General features: G+C 40.4%; 1 protein-coding gene across 1 annotated transcript in view; it reads right to left on the minus strand.

The window, feature by feature from the left end:
* Window positions 1-18,482, minus strand: part of odad2 (outer dynein arm docking complex subunit 2) — a 277,448-nt gene that overhangs the window by 125,011 nt on the left and 133,955 nt on the right. The window contains exons 11-12 of the mRNA XM_063042406.1: window positions 9,248-9,394; window positions 550-759 (exon numbers count right to left, since the gene is read on the minus strand). Of these exons, the coding sequence (XP_062898476.1) occupies window positions 550-759; window positions 9,248-9,394 (357 nt within the window). The remainder of the gene's footprint in view (window positions 1-549; window positions 760-9,247; window positions 9,395-18,482) is intronic.

An 18,482-nucleotide genomic window follows, 5' to 3' on the forward strand; every position in this document is an offset into this window, starting at 1 on the left:
TTGTCTTTTAGGAGGACAACGGGCCAAAGCACCATGCCAGAGCAACCATGGAGTGGCTTCAAATAAAAGAAAAATGATATCCTTAAGTTGACCAGTCAGAGTCCTGACCCTAACCCAATTGAGCATCTCTGGAAGACCTCAAGATTGCTGCACACTGCCACTCCCCAACTAACCTGCCATAACATGAGCAATTTTGCAATGAGGAATGGGCAAATTCTGCTCCATCACATTGTGCAAAGCTAATAAAGACTTATCCAAAAAGCCTAGTGGTTGTAATAACTGTAAGAGGTGGTTCAATTAAGTACTGAGCAAAAGGAGGTGAATATTTCTGAACTGCTAACCTTTTGAATTTTTAGTTTTTCATGATTTACAACTTTCCCTGGTTTTTGGGCTCTACTGTGAAAAAAGGAACATGTGATTCACAAATAAAAATTCTCTGTTAAATTGATCAAAATTCCTGGTTTCAATACTCATTTATGTGAACAAAGGGTTGGGGGTTGAATACTTTTACAAGGTACTGTATTAATTTATGATAAAATGATTACTTACCAGACGTTGAATTCCACCATGAAGTCTGACAGTCTGTCTTGCTTTTTTGAACTTGGCTATATTGGCAATAGTTTCAGCAGCCAAACATTTGAGATCTTTATTGGAGGAGTCCAAGATTTTCACCATAGTCTGTAAACCCCTAAGTTCTGCCAAGCATCGCCGGATTTGTGGATTTTTACTAATTTCTTTCAAAATCTTTAAAGAACCAACCTATATACAAATGTTAGCTTTAATTTCTATGAACTGAAGCAAACAATAGATCAAGAACGTTGAAATTATTAGCTTGTCATGTTTTCTTCATTATTTTGACTGGAAACATCATTCATGTACAACAGTGAGTGTGTTCCGTCTGGAACATATTGGTTGAATTGAGCTGAATTCTCTTCACCGCCTCCCAACCTCTTCCCCCACATTCATATGGTCAGATGCAAAAAGGCTGGAGGTGCTAATTCTGAGGCAATATAGTGTCAACACGGAATGTTCTCATTACTATATTTAAAGACTTTTAAAATCAGTCAAAATTGTTGTAAATAACTGAAGAAAGTTCAAACATATTAAAATAAAAGTCATAAAAAGAAATTAACATTATTAAGAAATGGTGAAAAACATTAAAAATAAATAAAACTTACTCCTCTAAACCTCCATTTATAAATTAGCAGGCAAATGATGAGAACTCCAATTCTAGCCAGACCTAGCTGGCATAGGAATCCAGAGGTGGATCTCCCATCTTAATGCTGCAGCAAAATATCAGTCATTGATCTCATCCGCTATTAATAGCCGGTGAACTGAACACTGCAACTCCTCCAGAACCATATCCAGCTTATTTGAGCCCTCTGTTTATCCCTTTTTCATTCATAAATTTTATTCTCTCATGTACCACTCACAAGGCCTCTATTGCCCATCACTATTTACCCTTGTGGTGAAGAAGTGAACTGCCTTCTTGAAATTATGCAACACTTCTGCTGATGATACCCCCACAGTGTTCTTGAAAAAGGGAGCTCCTGAATTTTGACCCAATGATGATGCAGGATTGGTTATACAAATCAGGAACGGCACACAAGATGAAGGGGCCTACAAGTGTAGGTGCTTCCATGCATATCCCATGTTATCGAGAAATACTCTAGGAGTAGCCTAGGTGAGTGACTAAAAGCATTTTGTCGATAGTATATATGCACTCAATGTGTGCTGGTGATGAGAGAATAAATGTTTAAAATTATAGATGGGGTATCAATCAAGTGGGTAAATCAATCCTGGATAGTCAATTCTCAAGTGAAGTTTATTGCCATTTAACTATATAAATGTATATAACATATATAACCATATAATAAACAGTATATAGAAACGAGTCAACATTTCTTCGAAGCGGGGTGTAAAGCGCAGTAGTACGCATAACACTCCATAACTTATGAAGGTAAGGATAAAATCTACAGATGAATCACACATAAGTAACAAACTAAAGTGTATCAATATTGAATATTGCAAAGTATGGAGTAGATAAACCAGAGACACTTCGAATATGTTGTGTCCAGGAGTTCAGAAGCATAATGGCCTGGGGGAAGAAATTGTTTCTCATCCTGGCCGTTCTTGTTTTTATGTATCATAATCTCCAGCCTGATTGCAGAAAATCAAAGAGGATGTTGGATGGATGGGTGGGATCCTTAATAATACTAAGGGCCCTGCGTATATAGCGCTCCTGATAAATGCCCCTGATGGATGGTGAGAGACCGCTACAATCCTCTCAGCTGTTCTCACAGTCCTTTGTAGGGACTTTTAGTCTGATGCTCAACTGCTCTCATACCAAGTGGAGATGCAGCTTGTCAGAACACTCTCAATGGTGTTCCTGTAAAACACAGTTAAGATGAGAGGTGGGAGCTTTGCTTGCCTCAATCTTAGAAAGTAGAGACACTGCTGTGCCTACTTGTTCAGGGAGGTGATATTAATTTGGTGCACTTAGCTCTCTCTCTATGGAGGAGCCATGTATTCGCAGAGGGGGATGGATTGTTTGCACTTTCCTAAGTCCACAATAATTTCCTTTGTCTTCTCCATGTTCACGGCTTAGGTTGTTCTTCTCACACCAATCCACCAGCCACTTCACTTCCCCTCTATACTCCATCTCGTCATTGTCTCATCTCGCCAATTTCTCAGTGGGACAGGACAGAGTGGAGGTCAGAGTCTATTGCACCATCAGTGGATCAATTTGAGTGTCTAGTGAACTGGAAACGGTCAGTGTAACCGGAAGAAAGGCTTTAATGTGCACCATGACCAGTGGCTCAAAGCATTTCATAATGGTTGATGTTAATGCCACCAGATGATAGTCAGTTAGGAAGCTTACTGTTGCCTTCTTTGGCAATGGAATGATAGTTGCTGCCTTGAAAAGCAAGGGGACAATAGATTGTTCCCGAGAAATGTCAAATATATCTGTCAGCATCTCCGTCAGCTGGGCTGCAGTCTTGCGGAACCTGACCTAGTATACTGTATCATAGTGTACCACAGATTTGTGTGGTTTGCATCTGGCCAGGGTCTTCTTTACCTCAACTCCAGCTAGGAGTGTTTGCTCCCTGGGGCGGGGGGGGGGCAACGGGCAGGGGGCGTTGCCTTCCTCACCTGCACTTTGTTCTGTTCCTCAAACCGGGCGTAGAAGGCATTCAGGCTCTCAGGGAATGAAGCATCCTGGTCGCTGCCGCACAGGGTAGACTTGTAGTCTGTAATTCTCTGAATTCCCTGTCACACATATCTTGTGTCTCTGGTATCACTGAAGTGGCTGTAAATTCTCCGAGAATGCTCCCATTTCACTTTCCTGATGGAATGGGAAAGCACAATTCTTGCTTCTCACAGATCTGTTGTATCTCCCAATCTAAAAGCAGCACCACAATCTCTCAGCATTCACAGATCTCTGCGGTAAGCCATGCTTCTGATTTGCCCTCACTCAGATGTGTTTCATGATGGTAACATCTTTCGTAGATTCCTCTATGTAGCTGGTCACAGAATCCACACGCTCCTCAATGTTGACATAGTTGCCATAGGTGGCAGCCTCCCTGGACATTCTCAGTTAGTATTGTCAAAGCAGTCCTGCACTGTAGAGATTGCACCCTCCCGACAGGTTTTCACCACCACCAAATGTTAAGAGCACATTGTTAGAATTTATCCTTATGAAGATGTTCACTTCTAAGGTGTGAATATAAATTGCCATTTATCACCACTTTCCTGAATAGTGTGTACATCTGGTTTCATGCAGATATTTGCTGGTTTGTTTTATGGAGAATTACGAATAGAAATGAATACTGTACAAACATCAGTAAAAATCTCCACTTCTGACATTATGATGGAAGGAAAGTCCTTGATGAATAAGCTGAAGACCACTGGGCTTAGAACATACTCTTACAGAACTCCTACACTGAAACCTTGGATGATAGACTTTCAACAACCACATTCCTCCTTTTTCACACAAGTTATAATTCTAAGCATTGCCAAGTTTTCCCTTGAAACTCCCTTTGTCTTAAGTTATACCAGAGCTCTTTGCTGCTACAGGAAGTCTAAGTCTATTCTCCCAATATACACTCTATCAATTCTGCATTTTAAAGTTAGCTAAGAAATCTTTCCCAGATCAACACATCTCCCAGATCAGCAACCAGTTCTACTAAGTGCGAGTTGTTACGAACTGTAACATTTTAGAAACAAACCAGCAGCAATAGAGTTCATACTGGAGTCTGGTTTTGATGTTAAAACCACTATCATTATTAGTATCTACTTATGATATCATAACTTAACCAAGATAAACAAATGTTAACAGTGTTATGTGTATATATGTGTTTACAGTTTTATTCACACCAAGATGGCCACCTAAGGGCATACTGTGGGCCAAAGTTAAGATCTCGTTCCTATAAGCTTTAGGAACCACCACTTGGTGAACAATTGCCCATTCCTCACTCGCAGGTATAGCAGGTGGTCTCCACCTCCTCATTAACACTCCATCCTTGATATAATACCCTACTGGCACTTTGTTAATCTCATCATCTGAGAGAGCTGTTTCTTTTAAAGCTTCAATCTCAGGGTCTCGGTTCTGTTCAGCTATAAACTTCTTCCTCAACAAGGATAAATCTTTCTCATCAAATTTACTACCTGAGTCCTGTTGAAACAATGAGGGCAGAAAAGTCCCTGATAAGTCATCACCACCTGAATCCTGATTTTGGCTATCATGGGTAGCAGAATCATGCTGCACAGAACTATCTGCATTGACTGACATCTTATAACCATATAACAATTACACAGGCCAGCTCGGCCCTTCTAGTCCATGCTGAACACCTACTCTCACCTAGTCCCATCGACCTGCACTCAGCCCATAACCCTCCATTCCTTTCCTGTCCATATAGCTGTCCAATTTAACTTTAAATGACAACATCAAACCTGCCTCAACCACTTCTGCTGGAAGCTTGTTCCACACAGCTACCACTCTCTGAGTAAAGAAGTTCCCCTCATGTTACCTCTAAACTTTTGTCCTTTAACTCTCAACTCATGTCCTTTTGTTTGAATCTCCCCCACTCTCAGTGGAAAAAGCCTATGCACGTCAAATCTATCTATCCCCCTCATAATTTTAAATACCTCTATCAAGTCCCCCCTCAACCTTCTACGCTCCAAAGAATAAAGACCTAACTTGTTCTTAGCCATACTTCGAGTTACTGTGCAGGAAGGATTAATGTTAGAATCTATCTGTGGGTCATCAGTGGTTGGCTTAGTTGTCAACTGCACTGCAGGAACAACTTTACCGTCTGCCAGGTCATTCCCTAACAGCAGAGTAGCATCTTCCACTGGTAAACTGGAGCATAGCCCTACCTTAACAGGTCCCGAAACCAACCCTGACTGTAAAGTTACCTCGTGCAATGGCACAGAAACCATGCTGCCCCCAATGCCTTTAATAAGATTTACCTCACCAATGTCAGTCTCATCACCAAACTTTAGAGCACTGTCAAAGGTAAGTGACTGAGAAGCCCCAGTATCTCGAAGAATTTTCACTGGTACCGGGGTTGTCCCTTCATTCACTGACACAAACCCATCCAACATAAAATGATCGAATCCTTTCTTAACTCGGCTAGATCTCTCAGTCTTTAACTGAGCCTCATCAGAATGTGCAGACCCTTGTGGGTTTATAAGTGCTTCACAACGCTGAATACAAGCGTTTGGGACTGCCTCCTTCTCCTTTTTCTTCTTCAGGACGGAACAATTAACATGACCAACAATAACATGACCAGCTTTCTTACAATAGTAACAAGTAAAACCAGAATATTTCTCCTTCACTTGCTTCCCTTCATCCTTACTTTTGACACTAGTCTCAGATTTAAGTTCTGGTTTACCCTGGTTATCCCTGCTGCTCTCTTGGAAGCTCTTACTCAGGGTAAACTTAACCTTGTGGGTTAAAGCCTACTCATCTGCAAACTTAGCAGACTCCTGCAAAGTGGCAGGATCCTTTTCATCTAAATATGTCTTTATGTCATCAGGGACGCACCTTTTAAATTCTTCAATTAAAACCAACTCTTTCAAGCAGTCAAAATCACTATTCACATTTTTAGATGTGCACCAGTGGTCAAAACACACAAATTTGTCATAAGCAAATTCCAGAGAAGTCTCGTTCACAGGTTTCCTCAAATGTCTAAACCTTTGCCTATAGGCTTCTGGAACCAATTCATAGGCATTGAGTATGGCCCGTTTCACAATGTCATAATCAGCTGCCTCTCTAATTGACAAAGCAGAGTAAGCTTGTTGAGCCTTACCCCTAAATACACTCTGTAACAAGAGAGACCAGCTTCCTTCCGGCCACTTTTGACTTTGAGCCACGTTTTCAAAATTCTGGAAGTATTTATCAACCTCAGTCTCATCAAATGGAGGAACCAGTTTAACTTCCTGGCTGGCAATAAATGGTACAACCAACTCCTCAGAGGCAGCAGCTTCTTTCTCGAGCTTTAACTTATCCAATACAAACCACCTCTGTTTTTCTGCTTCTTCCCTTTGTTTGTCTGCCTCTTCAGCTGCAAACCACCTCTGTCTGTCTGCTTCACTGGCATCATACTGCCTCTGTCTTTCTTTTTCCTCAGTCTCTACTTTAAACATATCAAACTTCAATAGTTCCAGTCGTAACTGGATCTCCTCTTTACTCATAGGAAACCACTTTAACACCTCCTCATCAACACCTTCATGGATATATAGAACTCAACTATTTTCCTCTGAATTTCTGGCTTTCTCATAACCCCCTTTACCTCCTTAAGGTTCAGCCTATTAGCAATAGTCAGCCATTCATCCTTTCTGGCTTTTTCTATTGCCACAGGGGTTGGCGCTTCCAGAAATTTATCAATATCCATTGCTGCTGATTTCCACGCACAAATATATCAAAAGGGATTTCCCCAATCAAATCGATAATTAATCAATCAATAAGCCCCCAAATTTGTTCATATCCCGGACAAGCCCCCAATTTTGTTACGAACTATAACATTTTAGAAACAAACCAGCAGCAATAGAGTTCATACTGGAGTGGGGTTTTGATGTTAAAACCACTGTCCTTATTAGTATCTACTTATAACAGCGTAACTTAACCAAGATAAACAAATGTTAACAGTGTTATGTGTATATATGTTTGTAATATAACTCCCAAACTAAGTTAAGCTTGGGGAAACAAAACTTAAGAGTCTTGAGATGGTAAAGTAGGAAAGTTCAGTTCATCCAGAGAAGGAATGATGGAAAAGAGATATTTGTAATCTAGGGTGAAACATAGACAGAAGGCAATTACGTCGAATTCCACAGGTCCCACGATGGTAATTAATTAGTATGAGTTGTCAAGGATCCTCCATTGAGCCATTCCAAATCCACATACCACCAGAGTGACATGTCACAGGGATGTCGTCTTCAAAGGGGTTACCACATAACATACCCAGGCAAGGGTTAACTTCGAGTGATCCCGCAGGACATTCCTTAATCCACTCCTATGGATTATATGAAGTGACAGCCACACATTCGATGGGCACTGGATCGATGATCAACCAACCCTTGTGGTTATATCAGAGTTCCAAAACCCCAGCTTCGACAAGCTGGAGCTGCTACCCTTTTCCAGGTTCACTCCCCCTCTCTCTCTCTTCTGACTTCTGAATGTCGCTGTCCTTGTTTCAAAGGTTAACAAGCTGCGAATCAGTCAGTGAACAACATCATAGTCCTGCCTCACTGAAGCGCTATTTTAAAGTGACAGTCCACAGTAAACGAAACCTACGGGTTCATAACAGAGTCAAATAACTTCTTACTTTCCTGATATCTCCTGATAGACAGCAACACCTCTGCCACGATTCTGCCTCACAAGGCTGTGTCCTCAGTCCTCTATTTTATTCCCTTTTACACTCAAGACACTGAAGCCAGATTTTGCTATAATACATTCACAAACCTGTACCAGTTTAGTGGGTCAAATTTTAAATAATATTGTGTCAGAGTACAGGAAGAAGATAAATAAAAAGCCTAAAACAATTTTTCCTCAGTGTCAACAAAATAAGGGGGGCTGGTCATTGATTTCAGGAAGGGTAACTCCTGCTTACATCAACAGTGCTGAAGTGGAGGGGGTTCAGAGTTTCAACCAGCCACATAGATGCCACAGTCAAGAAAGCTCACCAATTTTTATAGATGCACCACAGAAAGCTCCCTATCCTGATGCACCAAGGCTTGGTATGGCCAATGGTCTACCAGAGATCATGGAAATCAGCCTCTACTCCACGGACCTTGTACACACTTAATTGCCTCAGTGAAGCAGCCAACATAATCAAGGGAGGGAGGGAACATCGACTCAATCCATGAGAGGCCTGTGTCGGGCATTTTCATGCCTTACAAGGCGCAGATTGGAAGTCTGTGTGGGGTGCCACTCCTCGCACAGACTAGAGCAATGTGTGATTAAGTGCCTTGCTCAAGGGCACAAACATGCTGTCACAGCTGAGGCTCAAACTAGCAACCTTGAGATAACTAGACGAATGCCTTAACCACTTGGCTATGTGCCCAACATAATCAAAGACTGCATCAACTCATCATTCTCACTTCTTCCTCCCTCCCATCAGGCAGAAGAAACAAAAGCCTGAAAGCACAAACAAGAGAAAATCTGCAACACATCTGCTAGAAATCCAAGCAACACACACAAAATGTTAGAGGAACACAGCAGGCCAGGCAGGATCAATAGAAAAGAGTATAGTTGATATTTCAGGTCGAGACTCTTCGACAGGACTGCCAAAGAGTCTCGGCCTGAAACGTCGACTGTACTCTTTTCTATAGATGCTGCGTGGCCTGCTGAGTTCTTCCAGCATTTTGTGCATGTAGCCTGAAAGCATATACCACCAGGCTCAAGAGCAGGTTTTATTCCCAATGTTGTAAGACTACTGAATGGTACTCTTGTATGATAAGATGAACTCTTGACATCACTATCCATCTTGTCATGGCCTTGCACCTTATTGGCTGCCTGCATTTGCACTTTACCTCTAATTGTTGACATTTTATTCTGCACTCTGTTATTACTTTTCCCCTGTCATTCCTCAATATACCGACATGATGAAGTGGATGGCATGCAAAACAAAGTTTTTTACTGAACTCAGTACATGTGACAATAAAAACCACTTGAACAGAGAAAAGCAAACATACTTATGTCTAAAAATTATATCACAACAATATAGATGGCAATCTGAATTACCTTGCATTTGATGTCGTCTGTATCAAGCAAGTTAATTAGAACTTCAAGACCACCCACATCTCGAATGGCCGACTGGCATGTTTCACTAGATAAGTTAAAGTCCTTCAGTGAGCACAAGGCAATAACAGTAGCTGTTTGGTTGCCGCCCTGAAATTACATTTAAGTAAAGTGAGGCAAAATTAGAGAAAACAACAACAAAAAACTTGCTATGTTAAATTTGGGGCTCAAACAAATTAAAAAAACACAAAACAATATGCAAAAAGGTATCTTTGATATACTTGGACCAATATTTCAAGAAGAATAAAACTTTCAGTATGCTTTAACTTTCTATTAGCTTGTTTCTTCAAAGCAGTTAAGCTGAACACAGGCTCTTTCTGTAGAAATGTGTAAACCTCAATGCATTTGATACTGAATCTCATGCCTCTGTAAGCCTCTATGGTTGGAAATTCTCTAACATCTTTCATGCAACCTGGCACTGAATTTCTCTCCCCACCTAATTTTCTCTGAATGGAGTAAGAATGTATTGGAGGTTGAAAGTGGAATGGACTACCACACTTATTTGATACACTAGCACTGAAATGTCAAATACTCTGTCTTTACTAAATACAAATTATTAAGCAAAATAATGAATTAATAAACTGAAAGCTCTTCGACTCATTCTGAATCAAATAACCAACTTCAGGAGTTCTCCAGAATTGTTCTTATCCTAAATGATAATATTATTATGAATTGATTAGAGCATAATAAAATAAATTTAATATCAGTATCAGTAGGGATTTAGAATAAACAAGCTCAGAATAAAGAGTTGCTTAATGGCAAGCAGGCAATATTGGATTTTACCAGTACCCATTTACAGCCCTAAGGATTCAAAGAAGGTAGTTTGAAAGTCATAGTGTTATCAATTATATTAAAATGATGAACTGAAGCATTCCAATTCAAAGGCAAATCTTCTGTCTTCCTGCAGCCAACTCAAACACAGATGTGTCCCCATTATAGTATTAAATTGAAACAATATTTAGCAGCACTTAAATGTGGATGAGATATGCTTCCTGCTAATGCACCAAAAGATATAAGAGGGTAAAGTCAATTTTGAACTTTAGTATTAATAACTTTAAATCAAAGAGAATTGAAAACTTATTTTTTCTGCTATATTAAAAAACATATACAAAGATCAATATACAAGGATTTTAAAAGGAATCCACGCAAAATTTAATTCATGTGTTCTGAAACATAAGTCTGGCAGACAAATATGTTTGATTATAGCAGGAATAAATATGTGTTCTATTTAATAATTCTATTTGTGTCATCTAACGGTATCTGCTTTTAAAAGTATTCAAGCTTTCAATCCGTATCAAAATAAGGAAAAAAACATGCAAGGTCATAAGAACCTTCTGAAATATAATACTTTAACTTAAAATAAATCTTCTGGCATAAGAACAAACACATTTAATGGTCTAATTAAGTACAGATTTAAGTATAATGTTTTCTGTTTTGCAAGTAAGGTCTATCTAAATTTCTCCGCATTGTAAAGGATTTTAAAAGAAATTCATGAATGATAGTTATTCCATCATTGACACAGAACATTACAAAATAATTTTAAGATTACTCATCTGAAAAATGGCCGACTCCTACATTGTATTATGATATCTAGAATTCTGTCCTCTGTTAGGTGTAAGGTCAGAATATGGTCAGAAAATTCAGTGTTAAAATTTCTAATCAAATCACTTTCATCAAAATTTTCTTAATTTAATACTCTATAACCCTTGCAATAAAGACCAGCATTCCATTAGCCTTCTTTATTATTTGCTATGCCTGTATGTCACCCTCTGTATTTCATGTACTGTAACCAACAGCCCAACTTTTTGTGGCCTTGTTCCACTTACATACTAAAGCTTTTTCACCAATGACTGGAAGTATCTAGGCCTCTAGGGAACCTGACAACACATAATGCAGTGCAGGGGAATCTGTAGCTATGTAATAAATATTAATGGCTTAGAGAACTATTAACAGTTATATGTATGGTAATAATATGCTAAATCTTTTACTGCCACTTACCAACTGATAAATTGTTTCATTACCAGTGATTGTGAAGGATTTGTCAACGTACAACTTTACTGTCATTATTAGAAGATGGTGAATTTGCTTTCAATTATTGGGAAAATCATCTACCTCTTCGTCCCCTAGGAATCCCTCTGCAGTATTTGTTTTTGCCATTTAGCCACCATTATGGGTGATCACTGGCTTAAGAACATCTTGCAAAATGATTTCCTATACAAAGCAGCTAAGAAAACTTCTTACAGGGAATACAACCTTGTAAGATAAACGTAGTAACATCTTCCTTTGATATTAACTAGCCCCATGTGGGTAATAGGATGGTTGGCATTCTTAAAACTTTATGATGAGGGAACACAACTTCCTGTATGTACCCTCTTCCATTTTGACAATAAATGCACTACTCAATTTGCTCAATTAAATCAAACTCCTACAGTGATGTAAATGGTTCTGATATAAATTTAACCATTAAAGCACTTGCTGTTCATTGTGGTTGGAAGCAGTCAGTAAAAGGAAGAGATGGTGGCTCTCTTTCCAAAGGAGGAAGGATATACTGGTAACTACCTGATAAAACAGTGTTGTGCAGCATTATATTCACAATAAACAAAATTGACTCGGAACACATCTGGCAGCTTAAAACTAGACTGTCCTGAACTGCAGGATACCAGCAGAAGCAGCAAAAATACATTCTAACAAAATAAGTAACTTTTTGGCCTGTTCACCTCTCATTCTACCATTACAGTCAATTCAATGGTTGTAATTTACTTGTGGATCTGTAATTGCTGGCATGGGTCTTCCAATTTAAGATGGCACTACAGAAGACAGGTGACAACTTACTGGTGGTTCATAAAGCAAGAAATACAACTAAATACTTCATTAACAACACTTTTTCTATGGAAAATTGTGGCAAAAGGTCACCACAAACAATGAAGAGATGGGCGAAGGCGAAGCTGATTCGAGGAGAAGTGGTTGAAGTGAGGTCAAGACGAAGTCAGGGCTCGTAAAGTGGAGAAAAGTTGGAGTGGAAGCAATTCGAAGCCTGTCCACCTCAATCAAGAGCAAGTTCTGATTGATCTAAGAGCCAGGCCGAATTGGAAAGGTTGCGTATGCACCAGGATGAGTCTGCAGAGTCCAGGCCCGGAGTGTATGATGCAACAGGGCTTGGGTCCTAGTGCGAGGGACAACATGATGTTTTGATGATTTAAATGCCAGGCTGGATGGATTGAAAGGCAGGGTGTCAGAACCAGAGGTAAGGTTTGAGCCAGTTCTGCTCGCTGCTCTGGCTTCCCTGGGCTTTGTGTCTGCAAGCTCCACAACGATTTGCTCCACTGTATGATAAACTGAGGCTGTGGGCCTGCTGTTGACTTCATGTGTATGGACTCACTTTCATTCTGAATGCTGTTGCTTGCTTTTATTGTTTTGATTGGTGCTTTTTCTCTCCCTCCATGCATTAGATGTTTTTTGGTCTTTTAAAATTTTTTTTCAGGTTTTTTGTTTTACGCCTGTAAGGAGATTAATCTCAGGGTGGTATAATTTATATATACTTTGATAATAAATACTTTGAACTTTGAACTAAATTTTATAAGACATTCCTAATTACTTTCGAGTCAATATGGGTGGAAGTCAGGAACAGGAAGGGAGCAGTTACTCTACTGGGGGTATTCTATAGGCCCCCTGGTAGCAGCAGAGATACAGAGGAGCAGATTGGGAGGCAGATTTTGGAAAGGTGCAAAAATAACAGGGTTGTTATCATGGGTGACTTTAACTTCCCTAATATTGATTGGCATCTGATTAGTTCCAAGGGTTTAGATGGGGCAGAATTTGTTAAGTGTGTCCAGGATGGATTTCTGTTACAGTATGCGGACAGGCCGACCTGGGGGAATGCCATACTAGATCTAGTACTAGGTAATGAACCGGGTCAGGTCACAGATCTCTCAGTGGGTGAGCATCTGGGGGACAGTAACCACCGCTCCCTGGCCTTTATAATTATCATGGAAAAGGATAGAATCAAAGAGGACAGGAAAATTTTTAATTGGGGAAAGGCAAATTATGAGGCTATAAGGCTAGAACTTGCGGGTGTGAATTGGGATGATGTTTTTGCAGGGAAATGTACTATGGACATGTGGTCGATGTTTAGAGATCTCTTGCAGGATGTAAGGGATAAATTTGTCCCGGTGAGGAAGATAAAGAATGATAGGGTGAAGGAACCATGGGTGACAAGTGAGGTGGAAAATCTAGTCAGGTGGAAGAAGGCAGCATACATGAGGTTTAGGAAGCAAGGATCAGATGGGTCTATTGAGGAATATAGGGAAGCAAGAAAGGAGCTTAAGAAGGGGCTGAGAAGAGCATGAAGGGGGCATGAGAAGGCCTTGGTGAGTAGGGTAAAGGAAAACCCCAAAGCATTCTTCAATTATGTGAAGAAAAAAAGGATGACGAGTGAAGGTCGGACCGATTAGAGATAAAGGTGGGAAGATGTGCCTGGAGGCTGTGGAAGTCAGTGAGGTCCTCAATGAATACCTCTCTTCGGTATTCACCAATGAGAGGGAACTTGATGATGGTGAGGACAATATGAGTGAGGTTGATGTTCTGGAGCATGTTGATATTAAGGGAGAGGAGGTGTTGGAGTTGTTAAAATACATTGGGACAGATAAGTCCCCGGGGCCTGACGGAATATTCCCCAGGCTACTCCACAAGGCGAGAGAAGAGATTCCTGAGCCTCTGGCTAGGATCTTTATGTCCTCATTGTCCATGGGAATGGTACTGGAGGATTGGAGGGAGGCGAATGTTGTTCCCTTGTTCAAAAAAGGTAGTAGGGGGATAATCCGGGTAATTATAGACCAGTGAGCCTCACATCTGTGGTGGGAAAGCTGTTGGAAAAGATTCTTAGAGATAGGATATATAGGCATTTAGAGAATCATGGTCTGATCAGGGACAGTCAGCATGGCTTTGTGAAGGGCAGATCGTGTCTAACAAGCCTGACAGAGTTCTTTGAGGAGGTGACCAGGCATATAGATGAGGGTAGTGCAGTGGATGTCATCTATATGGATTTTAGTAAGGCATTTGATAAGGTTCCACAAGGTAGGCTTATTCAGAAAGTTGGAAGGCATGGGATCCAGGGAAGTTTGGCCAGCAGGATTCAGAATTGGCTTGCCTGCAGAAGGCAGAGGGTGGTGGTGGAGGGAGTGCATTCGGATTGGAGGATTGTGACTGGTGGTGTCCCACAAGGATCTGTTCTGGGAACTCTGCTTTTCGTGATTTTTATTAACGATCTGGATGTGGGGGTAGAAGGGTGGGTTGGCAAGTTTGCAGACGACACAAAGGTTGGTGGTGTTGTAGATAGTGTAGAGGATTGTCAAAGATTGCAGAGAGACATTGATAGGATGCAGAAGTGGGCTGAGAAGTGGCAGATGGAGTTCAACCCGGAGAAGTGTGAGGTGGTACACTTTGGAAGGACAAACTCCAAGGCAGAGTACAAAGTAAATGGCAGAATACTTGGTAGTTCGGAGGAGCAGAGGGATCTCGGGGTACACGTCCACAGATCCGTGAAAGTTGCCTCACAGGTGGATAAGGTAGTTAAGAAAGCTTATGGGGTGTTAGCTTTCATATGTCGAGGGATAGAGTTTAAGAGTCACGATGTAATGTTGCAGCTCTATAAAACTCTAGTTAGGCCACACTTGGAGTACTGTGCCCAGTTCTGGTCACCTCACTATAGGAAGGATATGGAAGCATTGGAAAGGGTACAGAGGAGATTTACCAGGATGCTGCCTGGTTTAGAAAGTATGCATTATAATCAGAGATTAAGGGAGCTAGGGCTTTACTCTTTGGAGAGAAGGAGGATGAGAGGAGACATGATAGAGGTGTACAAGATAATAAGAGGAATAGATAGAGTGGATAGCCAGCGCCTCTTCCCCAGGACACCACTGCTCAATACAAGAGGACATGGCTTTAAGGTAAGTGGTGGGAAGTTCAAGGGGGATATTAGAAGAACGTTTTTTACTCAGAGAGTGGTTGGTGGGTGGAATGCACTGCCTGAGTCAGTGGTGGAGGCAGATACACTAGTGAAGTTTAAGGGACTACTAGACAGGTATATGGAGGAATCTAAGGTGGGGGCTTATATGGGAGGCAGGGTTTGAGGGTCGGCACAACATTGTGGGCTGAAGGGCCTGTACTGTGCTGTACTATTCTATTACCTTTTAGAAAGTATCACAGATGCTGTTTTCTTGAACCTCTAGTCTTATCAAGCTGCCCACAGCAGTAATGGCTAAGGAGTTTCAAGATTTAGACTCAGTGACTCAGAAGGGGGACCTGCAGATGATGGTGTTCCCAGCAGCTGCTGCCCTTGTCCTTCTCAGTGGTACAAGTCAAGCATTTGTATTGTTGGAGTAGTCTGCATAATTGTAGTATCTTTTGTATATACACTAAGTACATCCGTGATGAAGGGTATGAATGCTTAGGATGGTGGATGGGGTGCCAATCAAGCAAATTGCTTTGTCTGAGATGATACTGTGCTTTTGGCAGTTTTTGGAGATTCACCCATTCAAGGAAGTCAACAGTATTCCATTAAGCTCCTGATTTATGCCTATAGATGGAGTAAAGGCTTTGGGAGGAGTTACACATCATAGCACATCTAAGCTCTGATTGCTTTACAGTCAAGGTATTTCAAAGGTTCAAAGGTTCAAGGGTTCATTTATTATCAAAGTATACAACTCTGAAATTCTTCAATTCTCCAGATAGCCATGAAACCAAGAAAGGCAACACAATCATCAACCCCCAAATCCCACCTCCCTGCCCCAAAACTGAGTATTTTGAGTTGTTTTTAATCAAGAGACAACCCAGGATGCATCAATTCAATGATGGTAATGACATTCAATGAGGAGAGACTGGGTCTATTTTCCCTGGAGTGGGGACATAACTCAGGTATATAAAATTATGATGGGTACTAATAGGGTAAAACTACAGGACAGAGATCTAGAGTAAAGGGTAAGAGATTTTAGAGGGGATTTTGCACCTAGAGAGTGATGAGTACCTGGAATACACCATCTGAGAGAGTGGTGGAAGTAGCATCTGTGACAACATTCAAGAAGTGTTCAGATGACCACTTGAATCATCTATTGGCCACTGATGTCCTATAACAGGCCATGATACAACCATGGAAACATTCCACTGTGCATTCACAGAAACTTGTCAAAGTTTTTGGTGACGTGCCAATCTAATCAAACTTCTAAGAAAGTAGAAGCGCTTATGAGTAAAGTTGCTCATCCATTGGTATACCAAGAATAACCATCTTCCACTTTCCTAATCTATTGCCACTCATATAATTTGCCTCTGTGTTTTGGCTACCAAAGTGGATTTCCTCCCACATATCTGCAATACATTTGTCCATTCATTCCATTAGTCCACATCATGCTGACGCCTTTCTACATCTGCCTCATAGTTCATATTTCCACCCAGCTTTGTGTCATCTGCAAATTTGGAAACATATTTAATTCCTTCAGTTAAATCATTGTGAATAGCTAGGGTTCAAGCACTGAATCCTGTAGTACTCCATGAATTAGTGGTTGCCTTTTGGAAACAGCCCTGTTCATTCCTACTCTGTTTCCTGTCTGTCGACCAGTTCTCTATCTATGTTAATACATACTCTTTCTCTCCATGGGCTTTCATTTGGCTTATTAATCTTTCATGTTGGACATTGTTGGAAGTTTTCTGATCAGGTATGTCAGATTCACTCATTCTCCTCCATTTGTAAATAACACTATTCTTTGCATTTCTGGTTAGACGCTAACTGCATTTCATTGGCTTTGTATCTGTACTCGGCACAATGACAATAAAGTTGAATCTAATCTAATTTAATCCACTCTACCAACTACACCTTCAGCAGTTTTCAGTAAATTTGTTACACAAGATTCATCTTCTGTAAATCTTTGCTGATTTTGACAGATTTGTTCACTGTTTTCCAAATGCTCTACTATTAATAATAACCTCTTGCATTTTCCCCGCTACTGATGCCAGACTAACAATCTGTTTCCTGGAAGCAGAGATCAGACCAGTTGTACTCAGACTTTCTGCCAATTCTTGAAACTTCTGCCACCTGTATTGCATGAGAATGTTTTATGGTCCACTAATCTTCAGGGCCAGCTTGTTACCGCCCTTTCTGTCTCAGAGCTATTCACACTATATAAAATATTAGAAGACACTTATTGTTGAGTCTGACTCAATGCAGCTTACTCAGACAGGACAGCAGTCTGGATCATACAGAAGTGACAGCTACCACCATTATCAGAATATAACTGTATCATAGAAACATGGGATCTATACGAGATGTACCAAGGTAGCTAAGAGGAAGCAGGATAGCTCAGACTTGACCCTTACAGTAATGGGTTGCCTATTTCTGGTTTACTTCTGAAGCTGGTCAATGTTGAGTGCCAAGGCAAGCTAAACCTGTGAGGTCAACATCAAAAACCTCTATCTGTCCTCCTCTGCCAGATTCTGCTCTGCGCCACTTCCATTTATTATTGATTTTAGAGGCAGGAAAGGCCTATATCAAAGACATTAAATTAACTATCCTATTTTAAAAAGACAGGTAACAAAATGGCTTTTCTTACTTTTGGAATCTGGCCCAAGACACATCTCTACACTTAGGTATCTGGTTAATTTCTAAAGGACAATTAGTTAAAGAAAAGATCTAAGCAGCATCATTCCCAATCTCTAATCAAGATGAAAAATGCAACACCAAGACCGTTTTCTGGACTGTGTTCCTGATCCACCAATATCCTCTGTAAAGTATTTCACGCTGTGCCTAACAAGGCCATTATCTCATAGCCAATATAGTGAGATGAATTGCTTTCTTCTGTATTACAAACTTAGAACAATTTTGTGACTGAAATGATCTCTTTCATTTAAGCAATTAAAATATAAATGAAAAATATAATTACAGACCCCCATACATCAACTCCACCAGTTGATATTCTTACAGAGTTATTGAAATGTCCAGTTTTATGAAACATGGCACAGCTGCTGCAAAAAGAAAATAGTAAACTAGTTTTGAAGTACTAAAACAAAAACTTCATGCCATTTCAAGAGTGTCTTTCCCCGGGCAGTTAACCATTCTAGTTAGCTCACCCCACACCCCACTATCTATTATCTCATTCATTGCACTGCATTGTAAACATTTTAACTGGGGAAA

Source organism: Mobula hypostoma, chromosome 3, assembly GCF_963921235.1.
Source record: "Mobula hypostoma chromosome 3, sMobHyp1.1, whole genome shotgun sequence".
Classification (NCBI taxonomy): Eukaryota; Metazoa; Chordata; class Chondrichthyes; order Myliobatiformes; family Myliobatidae; genus Mobula; species Mobula hypostoma.